Source organism: Hemiscyllium ocellatum, chromosome 1, assembly GCF_020745735.1.
Source record: "Hemiscyllium ocellatum isolate sHemOce1 chromosome 1, sHemOce1.pat.X.cur, whole genome shotgun sequence".
Classification (NCBI taxonomy): Eukaryota; Metazoa; Chordata; class Chondrichthyes; order Orectolobiformes; family Hemiscylliidae; genus Hemiscyllium; species Hemiscyllium ocellatum.
This window is the reverse complement of record NC_083401.1, coordinates 74201713-74219614: the sequence shown is the minus strand read 5'-3', so window position 1 is coordinate 74219614 and position 17902 is coordinate 74201713. Positions and strand designations below refer to the sequence as shown.

At 40.7% G+C, this 17902-nt stretch overlaps 1 protein-coding gene across 1 annotated transcript in view; it reads right to left on the bottom strand.

Annotated features, from left to right (window-relative positions):
* The window catches only part of itga2.2 (integrin, alpha 2 (CD49B, alpha 2 subunit of VLA-2 receptor), tandem duplicate 2), a 190496-nt gene that overhangs the window by 148490 nt on the left and 24104 nt on the right, over positions 1–17902 (bottom strand). The window contains exon 2 of the mRNA XM_060822696.1: positions 902–1028. Within this exon, the coding sequence (XP_060678679.1) occupies positions 902–1028 (127 nt within the window). The remainder of the gene's footprint in view (positions 1–901; positions 1029–17902) is intronic.

The following is a 17902-nucleotide window of genomic DNA, read 5'->3' as shown; positions in this document are numbered from 1 at the left end:
TAAGTCTTCTTTCCACTTCTGTAGCTTCTGAAACCTTAGAATCTAAGGTTTGGTCACTGGGCAGAAATATCATTTTCAGATACTTTATCAAAATACTAGGTAATGTCTTCATTTCGAGATGAAGCCGGAAGCTCACTGAAGTAGTATGGTGACGAAACACCTGAAAATGAACCTTCCAGCTCAGTGAGCAAACCTACATCCAGAACCTCAACCTGAACTCCAAATCTTCTCAAAACCCCTGAGAATCTAAGCTTGATGCAACAACAACTGAATTCCCAATTTTCTCTGGTCTCCCTCCTGTCTCGGAATGTATTCAATTGAGATTCTGCTGCATGTTTTCTTGTGCAGCTATCAGGTTATCCTATGTTTTTACTGAGGACCATAATTTTTGCTGATTCAGAAATGCCCTATGAACCATTCAAAATAGTGAGTGGTACAGGAACAGAAGACTAGCCCACATTCCTGACAGATTCACGTTTTGCTGGTGGGAGAAAATGGACACTGCAAGATGGAAACCCCAATTCAACAGGTCCATTTGAGCTTAGTGGTTCCATCAAATGTCTCTAATGGCTGTTTGCAGAGCCTTAACCTATAGGGCGGGAATCACAAATTGATGAAGTAAACTTGAACTCTCCAGAACGGATAAGATCTGTTTAAATGCCATGACCAGAAAAAAAACAGAGAAATTAAAATCATGGAAAAGTATCACTTCTGATTTCTATTTCTGTTACATATCAACAAGTGAGTTTCTTTAGAATGATAAAATGTGTTGATATACATTTAAGAAGTCATCCATTCTTCTGCTTTGTTAACAGTGTCCAAATTGAACATTGTAGAGGTGGTGAATCATTTTCCAAAGACAGTGTCCTCAAAACACATGCTAGAATACATTTTACTTTACCATTGCCCATCAGAGTTGGAGTACTGTTGAATGGAGGTGCCAAACTGAACATCTGAAGGGCCTGACAACCTTCTGGCATCCAACACATCAACATTAAAGGCCTGGGATGGCTGAAGAAGAAGACTACCTAAATAAAGCACAAAACATAACATCACAATTAGATAGAGAAGAAAATAAATATTTCCGAAGAATTGTTACAATATCAAATATTCTGCATTTCTCAAGCCTATTTGAAAACTGATACTCGAGCCATTTTATAGATTTTTATTTTATTTTTAAACATTTTTGCTTTAGAAATGTGAGGGCTGATCAATAATTTCAGAGCTGGAGATCTCTTCTTGCATCAGATATGTCTTTGCTTTGGCAATACAGCTTTTTACTCTTGCTCAACCAGCTGATGGAAAATGTGGACCAGCTCTCTTATCCAGATATCCAGAGGCCCCAGCATTTTTGAAGGCCCCCGTTCGTTCCCATGCCTATGGAGAGCTGGTTGCCCCAATGCGTGCCAGACTGCAGCTCACTTCCTGCTATGTATTGGGTTGATCTGGTAGGCATGATGGTGCATCCATCCATCAGTAGGAAGAGTTGTGTTTGTGGAAGAGGTGGGGCCCAGGAAACAGTGACCCGTATCAGAGAATCACCAAATTGTTAAGGTACAGAAGGAAGTCAGTCAGTCCATCGCGTCTGCAATGACTCTCTGAGCATTTTAACTTTATGCCACTCTCCAGCCTTTTCCCCATAACCCTGCACATTGTTTTAGATTTATTCTCACATCTTTAAGAATATGGTGAAAAGTTTTCACATGTCTTAACAAACTGTCGCAATGAGCTGGAGCCATCTTGAACCACTGACCATAACGCAAGATTTACTGCAGCAGAGCTCATCCTTCTCTATTTTTCTTGTTCCTCCTCTGCTGTTCCTCCAGTCTCTGCTGGGTCTCTGTGATGAGCTCTGAGGTCTCAGTTATAAGTCTCCGCTACCACCATTCCCATGACTGCTGTATCCAAGCTGGAGTCATGGGACTGGGGGATGATTGCTTTAATGCCTCCTGATCCTCATCCAACATTCCTTCAGATGCTGCCACCAATCTACCATCCGTTCTTTTTGCCGAAGCTCCTGCTCCTTCAGGTGCCTGGGCCTATCTGTGGACCTGGAGCCTCGGCCCAGCCTGTGATTCGGGGGAGTGAGCCCGGAAGCTCATGAATGCCCTGATTGATCCTGCCTCCACCACATTTCTAGATAGTGCATTTCTTTCACTAACTCATGATCTGAAAGAGTTCTTTATAACCTCGCAGTTGTGTTTTTGGTAAAACAATTGAAAAGAACATGGAATGTAGAGCAGTATCAACAAGTCCTAGAATATTAAGATACCCCTCCCTAACTTTACCATCTTCCATGTTCTTCTCCTTGTTCAATACTGATGGAAAGTACTCATTAAGGACATCACTCATATCTTATGGCTCCACGTGTAAGCTCCCCTCTTTGTATTTAAGTGATCCTACCATTTCCCTAGCTACCGTTTTGCTCCTAATATATTATAAAATGCCATGGGATTCTCCTAATCCTATTACCAAAGGCATAATTGTTTTTGCCCTCCTAATTCCTTGTTTACGTTCTTTCCCGCTTCATTTCTATTCCTCAAAGGCTTTGTCTGCTTTCAGTTTCCAAAACCATCCATGTGCTTCCTTTTTCTTTTTGACTAAATTTTCAATACCTTGTCATCCATGCATCCCAAATCTTGTCATCCATATCTTTTATCCTCTTGAGAACATGCTGATACTGCATTCTGATCAACTGACCTGCAAACCTCTTACATGTTCTATGTGGATTTACCCTTAAACAGCCACCCCAATCTAATTTCTTCAATTCCTACCTTGTATTCTTGTAATTAGATTTCCCCCAAATTAGCACTTTCACCCAATGTCCACTCATATTCTTATCCATAACTATCTTAAATAATCTAAAGTCATGATTACAGTTCCTAAATTGCTCTCCCACTGAAACTTCAATCATCTGGCCAGACTCATTCCCCAGTGCAAAATCTAATATGGTTTCTCCTTAGACTATCTACAAATTGTTTCAAGAAAGCATCCAGGATGCACCTAATAAATTCTGTCCCCTGTAAGTCCCAGGCATGAAGAAAGGCCTAGGTAATACTTGGGAAGTTAAAATCATCCATGATTACAACCCTGTTGCTTTTAAATCCTTGTGTTATTGACTTACATATCTATTCCTTTGTCACCCATTGGCTATTGGGAAGCCTAGCAAATAACACCATCATAGTGATTGCACTTTTCTCTTTCCTGAATTCCATGGTGCCTTTGATGTCTTGATCCTTTTATCAGTGGGAACTCCCTACCCACTCTGTCCAGATTCCACATGATTTTTAAAGCTTCTATCAAACCTCCTGGAAACCTTCTCCTCTCCAAAATGTACTGGCAGAGTGGTGCGGTAGGGATAGATGAAGACTGGTGGAGGGTACAGCCTGGTTATTCAATGGGAGGAATGGATTGGTTGGTAGCTGGAAGGTAGGGTGGGTCAGAGGAATGGAAGGGAAGAGGAGGGGCTGGAAAGAGTCGTGGAATGGGAAGGGTGATCTTTTGAAATTGGACAACTCCATATTGAGTCCTCCAGGCTGTAGGTTACTCAGGCGGAAGATGAGGTGTTGTTCCTCCAATTTGCGAACTGATTTGCTGCGGCAATAGAGGAGGTCGACGATGGTCATGTCAGAAAGAGAGTGCGAAAGGAAAGTAAAATGGGCGGTGACAGGGAGGTTAGGTCAGCACCTGTAGGTCTGGCTGAGATGCTCGACGAAACCTGCCCTGAGTTTGGTCTCCCTGATGTAGAGAAGACCACATTAGGAGCACTGGATACAGTAAACTAGGTTGGAGGAGAGGCAGGTGAACCTCTGTCTCACTTGGAATGTCTGTTTCGGGCCCTGGATGGAGGTGAGGGGGTGGTATGCCAGCAGGTTTTGCATCTTTTCTGGTTGCATGGAAGGTATCTGGGAGTTCAGGGTTGGAGGGTTCGGGGTGGGGGGGGGTGGGAATGGTGAGAAGCATGATGCGAACCAAGGATTGGCGAAGGGACCAGTTCTTGCAGAAAGCAGAGAGGGTTGGGGAGGGGAAGATGTTCTTGGGGGTGGGGTCTAATTGGAGTTGGTGGAAGTGTTTACGGATGATACGTTTGATGCAGAGACTGGTGGGGTGGTAGATGAAGGCATGGAGAACTCTGTCTTAATTGTGTTTGGAGAGGGGTGGTTTTAGAGTGGTGGAGCGGGGAATGCAGGAGGTTCACTGGAGGGCTGTCTGGATGACGGTGGGGGACGGGGTTATTCAAATAGGTGGACATCTGGGATTCTTGGAAGTGGAATGTCTCCTCATCTGAGCAGGTGCGACAGAGGCAGAGGAATTGGGAATATGGGATGGAGTCCTTGCAGGATATGGGGTGGGAGGAAGTGTCGAGACAGTGGGTCAGTGGTGGTAGTTGGGCTTGTGGATCTTGGGGAGCAGATAGATCTGGTATCAAGGAACCGGAAGAAGAATCGCTAGTCCTGCTGGCCTCAGGGAAAAATAAACAGGTTTTCCCTTCCCTTTTAGTTACCTCTTCCTTTGGGCTACTGTTTGTAAATGGCAGAGAGTGCAAGCAGAATCATGTGTCCCTTGATATTGTATGGATCCTTTATTTGACAGAGCAACTAGACTTCCATCACTTTTGAAATACTTACCAGATTTAAGTGGGTTTTTGCCTCACTCAGTATAAAGCTGAGCAAATATAGTAACAAATAAAGAGCACGATGATAAATTCATGCACATTATCTAATCCTGATATTCTTACAATTTCCACTGGGCCATCTGTTTAAAAACAGCCCAAAGTCTATGCAGGGAAATGATTCATTTCGAAGAATTCTGATAAGCAAATGAATGTGAGAGAAAATGGATCATTTTACACTCCACCTCAATTTTTGCATCAATTCATGAAGCTTCCATTGAAATCCTTGACTAATTATCAACATTATACACAGTATGCACAGACAAGAGACTGTTATGTACTTGCATTTACAATACATGTAGCTCTGAATGGGCTTACATTTAGGGCAAAAATTTTGGATAGTACGTATTTAAGGTGAATTTCTAAAATGATTTTTTTTCTTATTTCTCCTCTTTGCAAACTACATTTTATGTTCTGGATCTCTAAACGCATTTCTCTGGCATCAAAATGATCAAAAATTTAAATGTTTCAAGCATTGCACTTTCGGAAATGCAACTGCTAGTGCACATGAAGGAATAGTTCTGAGCATCTTGATATCTTGATCATTTACACTGTTGTTACATGCCTATTTTAACATTCTGAATAACACTTATGAGATTTCCAAGAAATGCTGTTGTAAACTGCTAGTCATGATATCTGAGGAAACACTATTCAGGAAGTTGTGACAGCAGAACTTCTTCTATGTCACTTCACAAGAACTTATATCAGAATCAGCTGTGTATTCAAAAGTAATCATTTGCTGCACCCTTCAATCTGTAATGGAGAAATTTTCATTGTTTACATGCTCAGCTGCTCCCGCCTGCTTTGTCATTCAAGTACTAACTCCGAACAGTACAGATGAGTAGGATGAATTTGAACGTATGTAGGTTATATAACTAAATGTTACAATAACCAACTAGATGCATCCTTCATTCCCAAGCATCCAGGAAACTAAATCCAGAAGAGGTCAAACCATTTTCCCTAATAATCAAAAATATTCTGGAATTCCATGAATAAATGTTAAATTTAGAGCAAAGAAACCAATCTCATCAATAGGCCTTTATATACTCCTCCCACCTACTCCATGAGTATCTCCACCTACGCCTTTTATTCCATTCTCCGTTATATAACTACCTCACTTTCCCTTAAATGCATCTATATTATAAACCACTACGACTCCATGCCATTCTGAACAATGTGTTCGTAAAGTATAATTTAAACATTTTTTTAATAAAGAATCAATAGAACAATAAACAATTACCAGATCTGGTGTCAGCCATAATTCATTTTATTGAAGAATGCAGGCAATTTGCCCAAGTGCCTGGTCCCTTTAAAAAAGATTGCATGGCAACTTAATGATGTGAACAGTCTGCTCATGAATATTTGGTAGCTGTGAGGATTCACAGTACTGAGGAAACATTGGTTTGATTGCAAGTAAATGTGTGAAGTAATTCATCCTGGCTTTGCATTAAACAATTATGAACTATCTTAGCTAAAGATAATTATAATTTTAAGTGTAATTGTCAAAAGAAGCAGAGGTGATATGGGGAATTAAAGCAGAATGATCAAGAATCCCTACAGTATGGAAACAGGCCATTCAGCCCAACAAGTCCACACTGACTCTCCAAAGAGTAATCCACCCAGACCCATACTCCTACCCAATTACTCTACATTTACCCCTGACTAATGCAGCTAATCTACATCCCTGAACACTATGGGCAGTTTAGTATGGCCAATTCACCTAACCTGCATGTCCTTGGATTAGAGGAAACCAAAGCACCTGGAGGAAACTCACACAGATAAAGGGAGAATGTGCAAACACCACACAGACAGTAATTGAATCTGGGTCCCTGGTGTTGTAAGGCAGCACTGCTAATCACTGAGCCACTGTGCTGCCCTGAATTGCAGTGGGTCTGGAGTCAATCGTAGATCAGACCCGGTTAGGATGCCAAAAAATGCAAAGACCTCCAGATTCTGGAAATCTGAAACAAAAACAGAAATTCTTGGACATAGGTTTGCTCGCTGAGCTGAAAGATTCATTTCCAGATGTTCATTACCTTACTATGTAACATCTCCAGGATGTGTTCAATTCCTGCCTTGGGCGTTGGTCTGCGGGAGGAAACCAGAGCAAACATGCAGGCACTGGCAGAATGTGCAAAGCTGGGTGAGTCAGGCAGATTAGCAAAAGTAAATTCAGGATTATGGGGATAGGATTGGGAGCCAAGTCTCAGTAGGATACTTGGAGGGTTGGAGCAGACTATAGACCAAATAGCCTCTTTCCACACTGTAGGAATTCTGCAATCTATTGCAGGGTGGCTCAGTGGCTAGCACTGTAGCCTCATAGCACCAGGATCCCAGGCTCGATTCCAGCCTAGGGTGATTGTCTGTGTGGAGTTTGCACATTCTCCCCGTGTCTGCGTGGGTTTCCTCCGGGTGCTCTGGTTTCCTCCCACAGTTCAAAGATGTGCAGATCAGGTGAATTGGCCATGCTAAATTGCCCGAAGTGTTAGGTGCATTAGTCAGAGGGAAATGGGTCTGGGTGGGTTACTCTTTGGAGTGTCGGTGTGGACTTGTTGGGCCAAAAGGCCTGTTTCCACACTGTAGGGAATCTAAGCTAATCAATCTTTATCACTGACTACCATGTTATATGAGGCTGTCTGTGTCATTGTTTACTAATCTCCTACCCTCCTATTTTATGGTAATGATTCTATTGTCCCTGATTACTCTGGTCTTGTAGAGGTAAACTTCTTGCTAGTTAATGAAAGGAGGTTCGTGTCTTAAATAACTTGTGACTTATTATATTTTAGCAACTAAATACAGATTTGCAAATATCTGATTTATGGATGCTCATTTTATGAATGCAATCCCATACAGGGATGTAATTTTAAATATATAACATACAAACCATCTCTGTACTTATGAACAGCTATTTATACAGTCTTATATTGTGTTCTGACTTGCCTACAAATCAATTTGTGAACAGAATCAATAATGGAACCCTATTCCCAACTCTGGGACTATCTGTACCAGTTCATTGATGTGAAAGATACTGTGACTGAGACTATGGGGAAGACCTGGACAGTAGATCTTACCCTTTCAAGATCTTAAACTGTTTTATAACCAGGTCTATATAACATCAACATAGTGGGTGTTTCTTAAGCATTTCAGACCCTCCTTCCCTCCTATAACAACCACCTGAGTGCGTCAGTTATGACAATGGCAGCTGGGTGGACTCAGTTCTCATCTGACTACTCCCTCCCCAAATCTTAACAATAGATGGGGCAGGCAGGGAGTGGCAGAAAGACAAACATGATGATTTTACAAGGCCTCTTAACTGAAAAGCTGTCAGTGAGAGCCTGATCACAATGTCACAAAAACTGACTGCCTACAGATTGTGTGCTTTTTGAACAAAATAGACTGTATCTCCAAATACAAATCTGCAATGCAAGCTCACTCTGTAGACTTATGAGTGTGTAAGCGGGAGGGAGAGAGAGAGAGAGAGAGAGAGAGAGTGAGAGAGAGAGAGAGAGAGAGTGTGAGAGTGTGTGTGTGTGTATGTGCATTAAAGGAGAACTAATTACATAGAGAAAGCAGGATAATGGTTCCAATTGGGCTATTGTGCCAACAAACAGGCACAAGAATGCTAGATTAAGGTTTCTCTTTCTATCCCCTTTAATTCCATGATTCTGTTAATTGGTCCTAGATTAAATATTAATAGTATGAGCAGAGGTTCGTAAAGTTTTTCACTGCTAAGACAGAATTGTAAAATTGAGGAATGTATTATGATTGAGTAATAGTAAAGGAATGGCCCCACAGTACATTAACAAAGATGGAGTGAGGTTTTCCTGATGAAGGGCCTATGCCCGAAATGTCGAATTTCCTGTTCCTTGGATGCTGCCTGACCTGCTGCGCTTTTCCAGCAACACATTTTCAGCTCTGATCTCCAGCATCTGCAGACTTCACTTTCTCCTGATGTAAACTGATATCATTTGGTGAAGAATATTCAGTCTCAGACGTCCTCTTGTAGAAATGCCATATGCATTGGAACTCTGAAGGTGTTTCAGGCCCCCCGGAACTTACTAATGCAATTGGACATCAGTGGGAGGTGGTTAGTTTATTTTTCATAATAAAAGATCATCACCTTATAACATTGTGCCTTGAATGATACCTTACCACTGGAGATTGACACAATGCAGACATTGGAAAACTGTTCAGTTCTGATCTTAAGATGAAGGAGAGGTCATTGTTAGCACAACTTAAGATGATTGGGCCTAGGACACAATCCTGAGAAACACTGCAGCAATTAGCCTGAATTTTAGCAAAAATAGAGAGCCTCTCTATTGTTGCAAAAGTATTTCTGGATGCCTGAATCATCAAATTCCATCTCCAAGCACTCTCCCCCCCCCTTCCATTTTCACAAAGTGGAAAATAGTGAGGTTCCAATTTGCACAGTTCACAGATGTTAAAAAGAAACAGCCTCAGGCTCAACCAGTTTTCACTAGTTGCATGTCTACAACACTTTTGATCCAGTAAGAGAATGTCAATAGTGGCTGGAGTCTGTTGGAAGAGCTATGGTATCCTTTCCTTTCTGCGAAGTTAGATGCCCTCTACAATAAGTGGGCTCCAGTTTGGATGGTTAAAGGTAAACATCAACATTTGTCCAAACTGTTTAAACTGATTGAAAATATCAAAAGGAACAGTCAAGCTGTCGGGCCACTTGATTCTGTTCTCCATCAAATATGTGAAAAGGGTGGACGCTAGGAAATTTTTTTCCGTTAGCGAGGAGACTAGGACCTGTGGACACAGCCTTAAAATTAGAGGGGGTCAATTCAGAACAGAAATGCGGAGACATTTCTTCAGCCAGAGAGTGGTGGGCCTGTGGAATTCATTGCCGCAGAGTGCAGTGGAGGCCGGGAGGCTAAATGTCTTCAAGGTAAAAATTGATAGATTCTTGATGTCACGAGGAATTAAGGGCTACGGGGAGAATGCGGGTAAGTGGAGTTGAAATGCCCATCAGCTATGATTGAATGGCGGAGTGGACTCGATGGGCTGAATGGCCTTACTTCCACTCCTATGTCTTATGGTCTTAAAATACTGCAGGGTTGTTAAAAGATCAATGTTTGCTGTTTCCCTACTTTATTGATATAAATCCAGAGATTTAGATGTGTGCTGTACGATTGATTTTACAACCTTTGATTATCATAGGTTGATGCCTCGAATTACACAGTTTGATTGATATATCCCAAACGATTTAAATACTATAGTGGGGTTATAGATTCTAGTGTTTGCTTTGTAAGAGATTAAATTCAGATAAATCATGTGAATGTTTTTCAACGAGTTTTTTGATTTGAAATAGTGAATTTGTCAATAGACACTCAGCCTGGGTCCTGAGATCTACGTGTGATGAATATTGGGTGAGAATAGTAGATATAAGAGCAAAGAGTGGTAGCTAAGGGCATGTATTGATAAGCTGTCATAGGGGTTATAAAGGACCATGGGGAATGGTGGAAGCATCTCCCACTGTAATCCCATGTGTTCTTAGAAATTCATGCCAATGTGTCAGCAACAACCACAACCATTTTTCATTGAGACTGGTATGACCTCAACCAAAGTGTTTTCAGTTTTCCTCAGAACAGTTTGTGGCACATCTGGATAAATATTGCCTTGATATCACTGGCTTGCTGAGTCCTTCTCATGAAAACCTGGTAGTGCTACTGACATCTTGTACACTCTTCATTTAATCACACTGTACCCAAGGAAAAATTCAGTATTATATCTTCTCTTGGACTACACTGTTCTCCGAAACCGTATTGGCAAAAGTGAGGACAGCAGCTGCTGGAGATCAGAGTCAAAATTAGAGTGATGCTGGAAAAACACAGCAGGTCAGCCAGTATCGGATGCTGCCTGACCTGCTGTGCTTTTCCAGCACCTCTGAAATCATTAACTCCATTAACGTCATTCTTTGATTTGAGTCCAACTGCTTTAATCTTCAGAGTATTCTCAGAGCTGTTTTGTTCAAAATTTACAACAAAAGGTACCAATAGACCTGTCTATCTATTATTCAGAGAATGCACTTTTGAAGAACAGGCACATTAGACTGGAAACATTAACTGTCTCTCTCTCTCTCTCTCTCTCTCTTTCTCTCTCTCCACCCTCCCACAGATACCGCCAAACCCAGTCAGTGACCTTCAGCACGTAGTTTGTTTATTATCTTAGAATCATAGAGTCAAATAGCACAGATACAGACTCTTCTTCAACCAGTCAATGCTGACCACAGTCCCAAACTGGATTACTAAACTAGATCAGGTCCCGGAGATTTATCCACCTTTATAGCTTCTAAGACCTCCATCATACCCTCTTCCATAATGTAAACGGTTTTCAAAACATCAATATTTATTTTCCTGTGTTCTCTATCTACCATTTGTTTCTCCACAGTAAAATTTGATGCAAAATATTAATTTAATATCTCTCCCATCTCCTGAGGTTCAACTCAAAGACCTTGGATCTTTAAGAGGGCCCTACTCTCTCTCTCTTCTTGTTCTCCTTAATCTTATTTGCCAAGTCTACCTCATATGGGAAAAAGTGAGGACTGCAGATGCTAGAGATCAGAGCTGAAAATGTGTTGCAGAAAAGCGCAGTCTACCTCATATCCCCTCTTTGCCTTTCTGATTTTCCTCTTAAGATTGCCCTACATTTCTTATACTGATCAAGAGATTCATTTGAACCCAGTTGTCTGAATCTAATATATGATTCTTTTTTATTCTTGACTAGAATCTCAATATCTTTATTCGTCCATTGTTCCCTAATGCTACTAACCTTACCTTTTACTCCAACAGGAACAAAATGGCTCTGAATTCTCATTATCACACTTTTGCAAACCTCCGACTTGTGAGACATCCTTTTACCTATGAACAGTCTACTCGAATCAACTTTTGAAAGTTCTTGACACATAACATTAATATTTACCTTACTCCAATTAAAAATTTTAACTTTTATAGAAGGCATATCTTTTTCCATAAACATTTTAAAATTAATAGAATTATGGTCGCTAGACCCAAAGTGTTCCCCTACTATCACCACTTGCCTTGCCTTATTACCCAAGAGAAGGTCACGTTTTGCTCCTTCTCTGGTAGTAACATATACATTTTGATACAGAAAACCTTCTTGAACACATTTAACAAATTCTTCACCATCCAAGCCTTTAACACAATGGGGGTCCTAGTCAATGTTTGGAAAATTAAAATCCTCTATTGTCACAACTTTATTATTCTTACATATATTTGCAATTTCTCTATATTAGGTTACTTACTTGGATTAGATTAGATTACTTACACTGTGGTACAGGCCCTTCAGCCCAACAAGTCCACACTGACCCTCTGAAACGCAACCCGCCCATACATTTACCCCTTTAACCTAACACTACGGGCAATTTAGCATGGCCAATTCACCTGACCTGCACATCTTTGGACTGTGGGAGGAAACCAGGGCACCCAGAGGAAGCCCACGCAGACACGGGGAGAATGTGCAAACTTCACACAGTCAGTCGCCTGAGTCAGGAATTGAACCCGGGTCTGTGACGCCACATATGTTTGTTCCTCAATTTCCCTCTGTCTATTGGGGGACCTATAATACAAATCTATCAAAGTGATCATTCCTTTTTTATTTCTAATTTTAACCTGTATACATTCACTGGATAATTTCTCAGAAATATCTTCTGTAGATAGAGCAGTAATGTTTTCCTTAATCAACAACCCACTCCCCCTCTTCCCTTGCTTTCCTTTCTATCCTTCCTATAACATCTGAGACCTGGAACATTGAGCTGCCAGTCTTGTCCATCCCTCAGCCAATTTTCAGCAAGAGCTTTGACTTCCTAGTCTAATGTTCCCAATCATGCCTTGCTTCATCAGCCTTACCTGTAAGACATCTTGCATTGAAATAAATGCAGTTTAATACTTCCATCACTTTGTTATCTGTCTTGCTCTTATCTGTATTTTTAATTAGCTTACTGTATAAACCGTGATTGATTATTTCAATTATGTTTCCAAAAATCATGTTGATTTTCATTTATTTCTTTGTCTCATAATGCAGCCGACTTTTCCTCTCTCTTTCTCATATTGACCCCAATAGAATGTTACCTCCAATCCAGAAGCATATACTTGAAGAGCAACATTTTATTAAAAAATCTTATGTAATGCAGTTATGACACCCGCCTTTAATATTAACTTCAATAATGAATATGATCACACATCCAATAGGATTGTTTAATCCACACCTAGTGACAATACTAATATCTGTAATTTCTAATTGGTGACGAGTCCACCATCTACCAGCTTTTTTCCTGTGCCAACACTTTGATCAAAACATCACAATCTCAAGAAACCCACAAAAGTTGCATATTTTTGTGGATTCCCCAGTTTTAGCATAAACCAAGAAACATTGTGATTGTTTTATTCTCCTGATTGAACTCAACAGTTCCACAATTATAAATGGCTTCAGTTGTTCTTTGATGACTTGGGATTATTTCCTGTTACATTCTAACTTTTGATCAACAGGAGCAATTAGAAACTTAATCAATATATTTACTGCAGACCCACGGAAGACAAGCAAAACTGTTCTTTTTGGCTACTATTGTAGATTAGTTTGTATCGAGCAAATTTTAAATTTTACTACATAAGCATTCCAGTTCGATTGAGTAAACTTCAATTTTCCAAGCCCAACAGACATGACACAAACTACTTCAGATAATAAGGAATAAATATATTTGATATTGAATCTTTTTAATAATGTATTGCTTGTTATCTTCTTTGCCATAGTTATGCGTGAATGAATATTCAAGTTGGTTTGGAAATACACAATTCCTTTTAATTCCTGACTCTGCAAAAGATTCCATTGAAGATAAACAAAGCAATATAAGAGATCATCTTGACACGAAATTACTACAATATGTGTAATCCCAAGAAGGAAGTCATACAGTCGGTTCTGCTATAACATGTGCTTCTTCAATGTGAATTGGCTTTAAAGCAATTCAAGAATTTAGACCACTATTTGCGGAATGTGAACTTTCCTTGTTTGCATTGACTATAATGTGATTCCAGCCTCATTACTTTAAATGAGGTGGATTTTCTCATAATGCGAGATTGCACAAGAATGGAAACATTGCATTATATCAGAACTGTCTGTATTCAATTATTAATAGGGATGTTATACAGACGTAGCCATAGGCTGAATTTTCCTCTTGTTCTGGGAAAATCCAACCTATGCATTTTCGCAACTTGCAAAATGGATATCCAAATAGAAGATATTTTTGGTTTTTCAGATAGATGACAGGTTTGCATTGCATTTTAAGATCTGTAATTGGTGTGGGAGTGGAGGCAAGCCAATTACAATGCCAGCTTCGGTTCCCCAACATCATTTAAAAGGCTCTCAAACATCACGCTTCACATACCCCATGCTATCTCACATTTCCCATGCCACCTTTACCTTCCCATATTTTTCTATGACCCCATGGATCTACAATAGTCACTTATCCTGGATGTAATATGCATAGTTCTGAGTAGCCATGCAATGGAAATTGAAAGCTATAGCTCGAGTTCATTAGATGGGTCGGTGTTTGTACAATGTGTGCAGGAGGGTTTCCTGACACAATATGTCGACAGGCCAACAAGAGGGGAGGCTATATTGGATTTGGTTCTAGGTAATGAACCAGGCCAGGTGTTAGACTTGGAGGTAGGTGAGCACTTCGGGGACAGTGACCACAACTCGGTGACTTTTACTTTAGTGATGGAGAGGGATAATCGTGCGCCGCAGGGCAAGAGCTATAGCTGGGGGCAGGGAAATTATGATGCAGTGAGGCATGACTTAGGTTGTGTGGATTGGAAAAACAGGCTTCAAGAGAAGAACACTAATGAGATGTGGGGATTGTTCAAGGAGCAGCTACTGCGTGTCCTCGATAGGTATGTACCAGTCAGGCATGGTGTAAAGGGCCTTGTGAGGCAGCCGTGGTTTAGTAAGGAATTGGAGTCCCTTGTGAAAGGGAAGAAGGCGGCATATGTAAAGATGAGGCGTGAAGGTTCAGTAGGGGCGATTGAGAGTTATAAGGTAGCCAGGAAGGAGCTAAAGAGGGAGCTAAGAAAAGCGAGAAGGGGACATGAAAAGTCTTTAGCTGGTAGGATTAGGGAAAACCCAAAGGCTTTCTATAGGTATGTCAAGAATAAAAGGATGACTAGGGTAGGTATCGGTCCAGTCAAGGATAGTAGTGGGAAGTTGTGTGTGGAGGCGGAGGAGATTGGAGAGACATTAAATCAGTACTTTTCATCAGTATTCACTCAGGAACAGGACACTGTTGCTGATGTGAATATGGAATCACAAATAATTAGAATGGATGCCCTGGAAATATGCAGGGAAGAGGTTTTGGGAATATTGGAAAGGATGAATATAGATAAGTCTCCTGGGCCTGATGGCATTTACCCCAGGATCCTATGGGAAGCTAGGGAGGAGATAGCAGAGCCATTGGCCTGGACTTTTATGTCGTCATTGTCAACGGGAATAGTACCAGAGGACTGGAGGATAGCGAATGTGGTCCCATTGTTCAAGAAAGGGAGAAGGGATAGCCCTAGTAACTATAGGCCAGTGAGTCTGACTTCAGTGGTGGGCAAAGTCTTAGAGAGAATGGTAAGGGATAAGATTTATGAACATCTGGGTAGGAATAACCTGATCAGGGATAGCCAGCATGGTTTTGTGAAGGGCAGGTCGTGCCTCACAAACCTTATTGAGTTCTTTGAGAAGGTGACTAAGGAAGTGGATGAGAGTAAAGCAGTAGATGTTGTGTATATGGATTTTAGTAAGGCGTTCGATAAGGTTCCCCATGGTAGGCTAATGCTAAAACTTCGGAGGTATGGCATTGAGGATACATTAGAGGTTTGGATTAGGAATTGGCTGGCTGGAAGGAGACAGAGGGTAGTAGTTGATGGATTATGTTCATCTTGGAGCGCAGTTACTAGCGGTGTACCACAAGGATCTGTTTTGGGACCATTGCTTTTTGTTATCTTTATAAATGATCTAGAGGAAGGACTTGAAAGCTGGGTAAGCAAGTTTGCGGATGACACGAAAGTCGGTGGAGTTGTGGATAGTGAGGAAGGAAGTGGTAGGTTACAGCGGGATATAGATAAGTTGCAGAGCTGGGCGGAAATGTGGCAAATGGAATTCAATGTAGCTAAGTGCGAAGTCGTTCACTTTGGTAGGAATAACAAGATGATGGATTACTGGGCTAATGGTAGGCTACTTGGTAGTGTGGATGAGCAGAGGGATCTTGGTGTCTATGTACACAGATCTCTGAAAGTTGCCACCCAGGTAAATAGTGCTGTGAGGAAGGCATATGGTGTACTGGGCTTTATTGGCAGAGGAATTGAGTTCCGGAGTCCTGAGGTCATGTTGCAGTTGTATAAGACTCTGGTGCGGCCTCATCTGGAGTATTGTGTGCAGTTTTGGTCGCCATACTATAGGAAGGATGTGGAAGCTTTAGAACGAGTGCAGAGGAGGTTTACCAGGATGTTGCCTGGAATGGTAGGAAAATCTTATGAGGAAAGGCTGAGGCACTTGGGGCTGTTCTCATTGGAGAAGAGAAGGTTTAAGGGAGATCTGATAGAAGTGTATAAGATGATTAGGGGTTTAGATAGGGTAGATACTAAGAACCTTTTACCGCTAATGGAGTCAGGTGTTACTAGGGGACATAGCTTTAAATTAAGGGGTGGTAGGTATAGGACAGATGTTAGGGGTAGATTCTTCACACAGCGGGTTGTGAGTTCATGGAATGCCCTGCCCGTATCAGTGGTGAACTCTCCTTCTTTATGTTCATTTAAGCGGGCATTGGATAGGCATTTGGAAGTTATTGGGCTAGTATAGGTTAGGTAGGATTCGGTCGGCGCAACATCGAGGGCCGAAGGGCCTGTACTGCGCTGTATCCTTCTATGTTCTATGTTCTATAAAGTATTTTAACATAATTAGACAACCTAAGGTCGAAGGAAACCTTGAACTCAAATTCATTATTATTCACATTGTTATGAAGTTAAAGGCTAGTACTGTACCTTTAAGAGGCAGTGAATATTACTCTGCTCTGAGAGCTTACAAGAGCAGTCTCAGAGTGTACTGGAAAACTGAAAATATGTAACATTTGGCTGTGAAATAGATATCTGAGTTGGTTGCTGTTTTGACAACAATACAAAATTAACCAATCTGTTTAAACTATGCTTCAGGCCAGTAAAACCCAATCGAGTTTGAATTTATTGTTTTGCCAACATCAAACCAATGAGATGAACCAATATTGGGGATATTAAAAAAAGGCAGGCACTTTGAAAATAAGACAGCAGCTGAGATCAAGACAGAGACCCAAGGCATTAAAATATTCTCTATCAAAGTTACTTTTCCATATGAAACATCTTCAGAGTAAAAAGGAAGAAGATGACCCAGGGAGATCTTCAGCCAGAAGAAGACAGACACCGAAGACAACAGCCCCTGTATGGTTTTGAAATTAAGTTAGTGTAATTTTATTAAGTGTTTTATTGGAACAGTATATTGTTACAGAGTTGGAGGCAGGTATAAAGCAGTTAAGAGAAAGGGGGACTTAGAATTGTGAGTAGTTGTTATTTAATGTTCACTTTCAGAGTTAAAGGATAAATTGATATTATTTTCTTTAAAAAGTGGAATTTGAGAGTTCTCTGTCACTCACAGTTTAACAGATTATGAGGCGAGATGAACTTTTCTGGGTGTTTTATTTAATTAACAGAGGTGTTCACCACTGTGTCATAACAATATAGCACTACAACATCCAAAAGGGAAAGGAAGTTCCAATCCTTTAACCAACTATTAGATTTGTGAACAAATATGAAACCACACCAAAGAGTTATTCTATTCATAAAAACTGGTCCAGTTTTCAAAGTTCTTCAGAATATTTTAAAACTCAGTCAACTATTCATAACCAAACAGTTTTCATAACAAAGCTGCCAGTTCTACTACAGAACTAAAATCTACATCATTTCAAAACAGGAAGTATCAGTGGAGGAGAACCTGGTGCATTCGGCTGATATCAGGTGTGGAGAGATTGCCTTAGGAGGAGAGATTGAGAAGATTGGGCCTGTGCTATTGGAAATGTTATAATTGGTCCCTACCTCCAAATCATTTATATAAATTGTGAATTGCATTCAGCATTGAACCTTATGGTACCACTTTTCCATCATGAGAATGACTAATGTCTGT